The 9,672-nt window shown below is 39.2% G+C and overlaps 1 protein-coding gene and 1 long non-coding RNA gene across 2 annotated transcripts; one reads left to right on the plus strand and one right to left on the minus strand.

Annotated features, from left to right (window-relative positions):
- Positions 1 to 34: 34 nt before the first annotated feature.
- Positions 35 to 1,385, plus strand: LOC121529944. Its single transcript, XR_005993705.1, has 3 exons — positions 35 to 693; positions 839 to 1,102; positions 1,175 to 1,385. It is a non-coding gene; the product is annotated as an uncharacterized LOC121529944 (long non-coding RNA).
- Positions 1,386 to 2,622: 1,237 nt separating this feature from the next.
- LOC108117584 lies at positions 2,623 to 3,025 on the minus strand. Its single transcript, XM_017230088.1, has 2 exons — positions 2,892 to 3,025; positions 2,623 to 2,823 (listed from the first exon to the last, which is right to left on the minus strand). The coding sequence occupies exons 1-2, from the start codon at positions 2,951 to 2,953 to the stop codon at positions 2,727 to 2,729; spliced, it is 159 nt and encodes a 52-aa protein (XP_017085577.1). The 5' UTR covers positions 2,954 to 3,025; the 3' UTR covers positions 2,623 to 2,726.
- Positions 3,026 to 9,672: the final 6,647 nt, after the last annotated feature.

A 9,672-nucleotide genomic window follows, 5' to 3' on the forward strand; every position in this document is an offset into this window, starting at 1 on the left:
ACTCCTCGGTGGCTGCCATCCTGGATGGCCACCAATACCTAACCAACCGGCTCTACCCCTGCCACGAGGCACCGCCAGCCGGCACTAATAGTTACGTAATTCGGACGAAAGAAGGAAGTCGAAGCGACTACCCGACTCTTCAGTGGCTGCCATCCTTGGTGGTCACCAACACCTAACCAACCGGCTCTACCCCTGCCACGAGGGCACCGCCAGCCGGCACGAATATTAAATAACTTGCATCCATCAATTGCAATGTCGATTCTGAGTTAAATTCGTATTGCTCCTGCTTCATAGACAATATTTATTGAGAAAATGCCTCTGTTGTCGGATTTGGTTATTGTAGCAGATACGATCCTAAAACTATTATTTGTGTTCATGTAAATAGGAAGTTGTAATCCTTACTCAGTTGACAAAATTTTCGAATTAAATATAGTTGTAATTTTGAATTCAAAATAACGATTTCCCGCCAATTAAATTCAAAGCTTATGGCAACCTTGCAACTGTTTGTCGACAGCTGATTGTCTATTTTGAGCACGAAATTTGATTGGCCCGACTCTAGGCAAGCACAATTACGTCGATCCTTGTTGAAATGGCGGCAAGGCAATAAATTCGCAGGGGATTCACATGGACGCCGTTGGCTAAGGCGTTTAATGCGCGTCCGGGCAGAGGATAAATTTTACTCGCAACGATGTGGTAAGAGCCGGAGTCCGTAATTCTAAATGCAACTGACTAGGTTTCCACGACCGTTTCGCTCACAAGAAGTCTTCCGATTGTCAAAACTAAAAAATTTCGAGGGCTCCTTCTTACCGCGTGACAATGTAGAGAGTTTATTTTAAAGGCCATATCGGACACAGTCGGCAGTTGGCACAGCTACTCGAGTTCTAACGGATAGCGCATTCACAATGCAAGGCTTGTAGGGTGCACCAGCTTTTGTGGTTTGGAAAAAAGCCTCAGCACGAACCATGACCTTTATAGAGACTTAGCGCTTGTGTTCCTTTTGCACGAGAAGGAACGGTCACGGATTGAGCGTCTTAATGGAAGTTTATGAATGGAGCCGTTCTACCCAGTGCATTGCCGCAAAGCCATGTCCCTGAAGCCATTGGTAAAAAGTATTTCTATATGTTTGTTACTCCAATACTAATGACAGTTTCTTATATATCTTATTTTTCCGCAGAAAATTGTAATATACGTTAGAACGCATATCGACTTTATCTGCAACCGACAGAGAACCAGGAGGAACTGCAGCGCAGATCTGTTGCGATGCCGCCATGAGCTGGCCCGCAGTTGTGGTTTTTACTTTCCCGGCAATTCACACTGTTGCCCGTCACTTTCAGTCTGACCAACTAATTTCCGAGAATTTTCTTTCAAGCATTTTTTGTTGCCAGCGATATACACTACTACCAACGGATCACCAGCATCAGCACCAACACCAAGCGATCAGTGCAGGGATGCTACTCTGGCCTTCTCTCTGTTAAAATCCCTGCTTTCCAGCTTCGCTCCAGCCACTTTTTGGGATACGGAGCCGAGTATTACGCCTACATCGTTTCGGAGACAATCGCGTCCTTGTACTGTCAGAGGTAATTTATAGCAACGCCTTCAACCAAAACGCAGACAGAAAGTACCGGACAGAAACTTTGGTGGCTAACTTTATGCAAGGCGACCGTCACCTTGATCTTGATATTGACAAAGACGAGGCAAAAATCAAGAAGCTGATAATCAGTTGTCCTAATCTCCTCACATTTTTAAGTTGTATAAGCATATTATACTTAATTTATGATATTTAACTTAAAGTTAAATAAACAATGTATTTGCGAAGTAGTATTAATAACTCTATTCTATTTGCTAAAAAATGTCAAATACCCTAATACAAATATTACCTTAATACAAAACTTTCGCTCAAACTCACTGATGCACAGGAGCATATGTTGTAAGTATGATGTACTACCCTGTGCACTGTCAAAGTAGTTACAACTTTTTATTAAATAAAGATTATACTTTTTAATTAGTTGTTTCATAGACAATATTTATTGAGAAAATGCTTTTTTGTCGGTTTTGGTTGTGGTTGCAGATACGATCCTAAAATTATTATTTGTGTTTATGCAAGTTGTAATTCTTACTTAGTTGACATAAATTTGAAATTAAATATGTTTGTAATATTGAATTCAAAATAACGATTTCCCGCAAATTGAATTAAAAGCGCATGGCAACCTTGCAACTGTTTGTCGACAGCTGATAGCCTATTTAATCACATGCACCAGAAATTTGAGTGTTCCGCGTCTAGGCAATCCCCATGTTAAAATTTAGACGTTAAATGCGCGTCCGTCCATATGATAAATGTTACTCGTAACGATATGGTAAGAGCCATAGTCCGTAAATGTTAGTACAACCGGATAGGTTTAAGCGCTTTGTGGGGTACGGTGCTTAGTATTACGCCATTATCGTTTCGCAGACAATCGCGTCCTTGTACTGTCACAGGTACTTCATAGCAACGCCTTCAATCAAAACGCAGACGGGAAGTACCGTCCCGAAACTTTGTTGGCCAACATTCTAAAATGCAAAATTATGCGATGATTATTGGCCGACACCTTGATCTTGATATGGACAAAGAGACAAAAATCAAAATGCTGATAAGCAGTTGTTTTAATCTCCTCACATTTTTTCAATTGTATAAGCACAATATATTTAATATATTTAGTTGAAGGGTCGTTTTAAATTTGGAATTTCAATTAGTCTGGTCCTAGCGCTGGCATCAGCTCAACACCAACAAACTCCTTGGCCAAACGCATTCCCAGAAAAAAAAGTCCATAGCTCTTGACCAGCATCCTTTAGACAAATATGCGATAATTGTAAGTAAAGTCGGTTTGACCGTAGTGGATGATTTAATAACTTACCATTGGAATTCGTTGTTGTAGATGCTGCGAAAATAATTCAGAGGGTTTGAGGACTTTGCCATCTTCAACGTAATTATAAAGATGTGAACAATTTGTTTCCACGAGGCAAGTCAAAATAAATTATAGCCTTGCCACTTTGTTCTCGGGACGGTATTTTTCGATGAGTTTTCTATCCAAATATTTGGCAACGCACTGAAGTGGGGCGGGAAATTTAAAAAAGTATTTATGTTTATTTCAAGGTCTCGCTTATTTAACCAATACTCGAAATCCAATAGCTTAAAAGCTTTTAAAGATAGATAAAGATGTTTGATTCAGCAAACAAAAATTAATTTGAATGCTTTTTCACTAAAAAATCTATATTCGAAGTGGTATTAAGTTTTTAATTTATTATACACATTGCTCTACAATGACAATTACTCCATTCAATTTGCTGAAAAATGTCAAAAACCCAGATACAAATATTACCTTAATACAAAAAAACTTTCGCTCAAACTCACTGATGCGCAAGAGCATATGTTGTTATTATGTTTTACTACCCTGTGCACTGTCAAAGTAGTTACAACTTTTTATTAAATAAAGATTATATTTTTTAATTACTTAAAAATTATGCAATAGATGGAAAAATAAGATAGGTACTCTATAGGATATGTACCATATATATACATATCTCTACACATTGAACTTCTTTTATTTGAATTTTATTTTTAGACTTAGGCGTGCGTACAATTATTTATAAGGTATTATAATCTAAAATTTTAAAACACATTTTAATTATCGTTTTGGTCGAAACTGATCGGGCAAAAAGAAGAACGGTTCAAAAAGCAATTGTGCTTCTCTTAATATAATATGTGCATCCATCAATTGCAATGTCGATTCTGAGTTAAATTCGTATTGCTCCTGCTTCATAGAAAATAATTATTGAGAAAATGCCTCTGTTGTCGGATTTGGTTATTGTAGCAGATACGATCCTAAAACATTATTTGTGTTCATGTAAATGGAAGTTTAACCTTACTCAGTTGACAAAATTTTCGAATTAAATATAGTTGTAATTTTGAATTCAAAATAACGATTTCCGGCCAATTAAATTCAAAGCGTATGGCAACCTTACAACTGTTTGTCGACAGCTGATTGTCTATTTAATCTGTCCATTTCGAGAAAGAAATTTGAGTGGCCCGACTCTATGCAAGCACCTTGTTACAATTAAGTCGATCCCTGCTGAAATGGCGCCAAGTCAATAAAGTCGCAGTGGATCCACATGGACGCCGTTGGCTAAGGCGTTTAATGCGCGTCCGGGCAGAGGATAAATTTTACTCGCAACGATATGATAAGAGCAGGGGTCCGTAAATCAAAATGAAACTGACTACGTTTCTACGGCCGTTTCCCTCACAAGAAGTATTCCGTTTGTCAAAACTACAAAGTTCCGAGGGCTGCTTCTTACCGCGTGGCAATGTAGAGAGTTTATCTTAAAGGCCATATCGGACACAGTCGGCACAGCTACTCGAGTTCGAACGGATAGCGCATTGACAATGCAAGGCTTGCAGGCTGCATCAGCTTTTGTGGCGTGGTAAAAAGCCTCAACACAAACCATGCCCTTTATAGAGACCTAGCGCTTCTGTTCCTTTTGCACGAGAAGGAGCGGTCACGGATTGAGCGTCTCCATGTGTACATTCTGTAGCCATGTTGGAAGTTTATTAATGGATCAGTTCTACCCACTGCTTTGCGGCAAAGCCATGTCCCTAAAGACATTGGTAAAAATGATTTCTATAAGCTTGTTACGCCAATACCAATGACAGTTTCTTATATATCTTATTTTTCCGCAGAAAATGTTAATATACGTGAGAACGCATATAGATTTTATCTGCAGCCAACCGAGAACCAGGAGGAACTGCAGCGCAGATCTGTTGCGATGCCGCCATGAGCTGGCCCGCAGTTGTGGTTTTTACTTTCCCGGCAATTCACACTGTTGCCCGTCACTTTCAGTCTCACCCACCAATTTCCGAGAATTTTCTTTCAAGCATTTTTTGTTATCTGCGATATACACTACCAGGAGTACCAACGGTCACCAGCATTAGCACCAACACCAAGCGATCAATGCAGGGATGCTACTCTAGCCTTCTCTCTGTTAAAAGCCCTGCTTGGCAGCTTCGCTTCAGCCACTTTTTGGGATACGAAGCTGAGTATTACGTCTAAATCGTTTTGGAAACAATCGCGTCCTTGTACTGTCAGAGGTAATTTATAGCTACGCCTTCAACCAAAACGCAGACAGAAATTACCGGACAGAAACTTTAGTGGCCAACTTTATGCAATGCGAAATGATGCCTTGTTTATTGGCCGTCACCTTGATCTTGATATTGATAAAGACGAGCCAAAAATCAAGATGCTGATTATCGGTTGTCCTAATCTCCTCACATTTTTCAGTTGTATAAGCATATTATACCTAATTTATGATATTTAACTTCAAGTAATTTGAATGATTTCTAACTAAACTATGTATTTACGAAGTAGTATTAATAACTCTATTCAATTTGCTATAAAATTTAAAATACCGAAATACAAATATTACCTTAATACATAAAACTTTCGCTCAAACTCACTTATACACAGGAGCATATGTTGTAGGTATGATATATTATCCTGTGCACTTTCAAAATAGTTACAACTTTTTAGTAAATAAGGATTATACTTTTTAATTAGTTGTTTCATAGACAATATTTATTGAGAAAATGCTTTTTTGTCGGTTTTGGTTGTGGTTGCAGATACGATCCTAAAATTATTATTTGTGTTTATGCAAGTTGTAATTCTTACTTAGTTGACATAAATTTGAAATTAAATATGTTTGTAATATTGAATTCAAAATAACGATTTCCCGCAAATTGAATTAAAAGCGCATGGCAACCTTGCAACTGTTTGTCGACAGCTGATAGCCTATTTAATCACATGCACCAGAAATTTGAGTGTTCCGCGTCTAGGCAATCCCCATGTTAAAATTTAGACGAACTTTGTTGATACACATGGACGCCGTTGGCCAAGGCGTTTAATGCGCGTCCGGGCAGAGGATAAATTTTACTCGCAACGATGTGATAAGAGCAGGGGTCCGTAAATCAAAATGAAACTGACTACGTTTCCACGGCCGTTTCCCTCACAAGAAGTCTTCCGTTTGTCAAAACTACAAAGTTCCGAAGGCTGCTTCTTACCGCGTGGCAATGTAGAGAGTTTATCTTAAAGGCCATATCGGACACAGTCGGCACATCTACTCGAGTTCGAACGGATAGCGCATTGACAATGCAAGGCTTGCAGGCTGCATCAGCTTTTGTGGCGTGGTAAAAAGCCTCAGCACGAACCATGCCCTTTATAGAGACCTAGCGCTTGTGTTTCTTTTGCACGAGAAGGAGCGGTCAGGGATTGAGCGTCTCCATGTGTACATTCTGTAGCCATGTTGGAAGTTTATGAATGGAGCCGTTCTACCCAGTGCATTGCCGCAAAGCCATGTCCCTGAAGCCATTGGTAAAAAGTATTTCTATATGCTTGTTACTCCAATACTAATGACAGTTTCTTATATATCTTTCCGCAGAAAATTGTAATATACGTTAGAACGCATATCGACTTTATCTGCAACCGACAGAGAACCAGGAGGAACTGCAGCGCAGATCTGTTGCGATGCCGCCATGAGCTGGCCCGCAGTTGTGGTTTTTACTTTCCCGTCAAATTCGCACTGTTGCCCGTCACTTTCAGTCTCACCAACCAATTTCCGAGAATTTTCTTTCAAGCATTTTTGGTTGCCAGCGATATACACTACCAGGATCACCAGCATCAGCACCAACACCAAGCGATCAGTGCAGGGATGCTACTCTGGCCTTCTCTCTATTGAAATCCCTGCTTTCCAGCTTCGCTCCAGCCACTTTTTGGGATACGGAGCCGAGTATTACGCCTACATCGTTTCGGAGACAATCGCGTCCTTGTACTGTCGGAGGTAATTTATAGCAACGCCTTCAACCAAAACGCAGACAGAAAGTACCGGACAGAAACTTTGGTGGCCAACTTTATGTAAGACGAAATGATGCCTTGCATATTGGCCGTCACCTTGATCTTGATATTGATAAAGACGAGGCAAAAATCAAGAAGCTGATAATAAGTTGTCCTAATCCCCTCACATTTTTAAGTTGTATAAGCATATTATACTTAATTAATGATATTTAACTTAAAGTAAATTAAATGATTTCTCACTAAACAATGTATTTGCGAAGTAGTATTAATAACTCTATTCTATTTGCTAAAAAATGTCAAATACCCTAATACAAATATTACCTTAATACAAAACTTTCGCTCAAACTCACTGATGCACAGGAGCATATGTTGTAAGTATGATGTACTACCCTGTGCACTGTCAAAGTAGTTACAACTTTTTATTAAATAAAAATTATACCTTTTAATTACTTAAAAATTATGTAATATATGGAAAAATAAGATAGGCACTCTATAGGATATGTATCATATATATATCTCTGCACATTGAACTTATTTTATTTGAATTTTATTTCTAAACTTCGACTTTCATACAATTATTTCTAAGTTACCTAAGCCTCAGCCTCACCGAAACCCCTACGGCAACCACACAATTAGAACGGACGGCCAAATACTTTTCGGCAATAAAAAATGCCAGCCCAGCACAAACATCGCTGCAGCAGAGAACCAAAACACATAAACCCATCCGGTCCATTTTCAATTCCCTTCCGCTAGGTCAGCATAATTGTATTTAAGATTAAGCATTGACAAACGAACATTGAAAAAAGAAATTAGTTTGAGAAATACCGTCAGGGAGAGCAAGTACACGGAAATCTACGAGATGAAACAGATGAAACTTTAATGTTAATGTTATAAACTACGAAATTAGGTGTGTGCTAAGTGTTTGAAATGTCTCGTTTATTTTAGACGTTGAATCCTCATAGTCGCTCAGGTGAATGTTTTTTAAAGGATTTTACCACTCTTGCTGTTCCCAAGATTATTTTTATAAGGTGTTGATCTCTATTCAAGGATTCGCTAACGAGCCGTTGAGTTGTTCCCAAGGTTAATCTGTAAAATTACATCATAAGTGTGAATGTCCAAGTCGTGCAAGTATGTTTATGTGTTATTTGTTTTGTTTCTGATATATAAGTTATGGTCAGACATGACCAGAGGGGGGAGCATTCCCCCGGATACCACCTAGTCAACGTTATGAGCATCCTCATATCTTGGGTTTCCAGTTCCTTCGTCCACAATTTAAACCTTTCATTCTACGCAGCTACGTTAAAATAAAGCAGTAAGCGTTTTAATACGTTACAATGGTTTTATTATTATCTAGAACAGTCGTCTGGTTGCCTCGGGGGTACAAATCGAAGTTCCTCTCAATCATAATTTGCCTGGCTTGTTGACCGCATAACGCTGGCAGAGCGGTTGCAGCAGTCCGACGCTGACAGCCGCGGTTCTGCCGGTGCCATTCTGCCCTTGACGTTCTGTCGATGCGCTGTTGCTCTGACGCCGCTGACGTTTGGTGTCTGCACTACCGCTGCTGTGTCTCTGCTGGTCGTCGGGTTGGCTTAGTGGGGTGATGAGGGAAGTCGCGGTGTCTGGTATCCGGGTCGAGAGGCGGTGAAGGGAAGGGGGCGCTTGGCCGGTGTTAACTCCTCCCCACCACAAGATCTGTGTCCCACAGATTAATATGCCTTGGTTGCGGGTTCCAGGGTATCCTGCGCTTCCAGGTTTGCAAGCGGGTCCCGCAGTTTAGGGATTCCTTTGGTCGAGGTTATTTTCTTCGAAACGATGAATACCGTTGTCATAATGGAGAAAGGATATCATGAAAAGGATATAATGAAGAGGATATCCAAATCTCATCTGACATTACAGATAACTTTTTTAGGTTTTCCATGCTAAATTCGTGGACGCACTTGTAACGTCGGCAGGGGATTACGTGCACATGAAATTGTAGATTATAATGAAATAGTTTCTTTGTCTTAAGCCTAATGCTTGTGTTGGTGTTCTTATTACTAAAAAAAAATTTATTTGGTGTGGGTCAATGTCATTTTGATTAAATGTTCCCCTGTTATGAGAGGTTTTTTTGTTTTTGCTTAACTTAAACTAAGAATTGAATTATTGAGTTTTTTTTGTTTATTACTAATGTTTATTTGTTTGTTTGTGTTTGAAGGAGGTTATGAGTCAGTGAAACGTTCAGTACGCACTTTTGTATAGATAAATTTCAATGTTTTGAGGAGTTATGATATTCTGTTGCCAGTTTTCCCTGTCGAGAAAAATATGAGCTACACTGTTGATAAAAAAAAAAAATTTTAATTTCTTAGATGGGATTTATGAAAGATTTTTCCCGACCTTGTTTTGATAGTGACCTTTCGGTCATCTTCAACCTCCTCCGCCTTGAATCGCTGTTTTTCCTTTGTTTTAATCTGTTTATTGGCGACATACACGGTGTCACCTTGTTCATAGGAAATTGGGTCGCCTCTATTTTTATTTCGCCCATTATTATTGGTTAAGTTTTGTTTGTGCTCAATGAGGCCTCGAATGTCCTCAAGAGTTTGCTGTTTAAAATTAAATAGCCCCTGGTAGTTTATTCTAGAAGTTCGGTTGAAAAAAATGTCAACGGGTTTTTTATTTGTCACCGAGTGGACAGAGTTATTGTATCTGTCTACAACAATTGAGATAAGCTCGTTTGGTTTAAAGGTGGGATATTCGCCTTTTAAGCATCGATATATTTCCATGAAGGTCGAATGGAATCTTTCTACCTGACCGTTTACTT

Source organism: Drosophila eugracilis, unplaced genomic scaffold (genome assembly GCF_018153835.1).
Source record: "Drosophila eugracilis isolate 14026-0451.02 unplaced genomic scaffold, ASM1815383v1 contig_2136, whole genome shotgun sequence".
Taxonomy (NCBI): domain Eukaryota; kingdom Metazoa; phylum Arthropoda; class Insecta; order Diptera; family Drosophilidae; genus Drosophila; species Drosophila eugracilis.

What these genes read in the sequence shown, in the direction of transcription:
- LOC108117584 (XM_017230088.1), bottom strand. Translation starts at nt 2,953, where the DNA reads ATGGCAAAGTCCTCAAACCCTCTGAATTATTTTCGCAGCATCTACAAC. An exon ending in TACAACAACGAATTCCAATG is followed by an intron (nt 2,824 to 2,891) that starts GTAAGTTATTAA and finishes ATTTGTCTAAAG; the next exon opens with GATGCTGGTCAAGAGCTATG.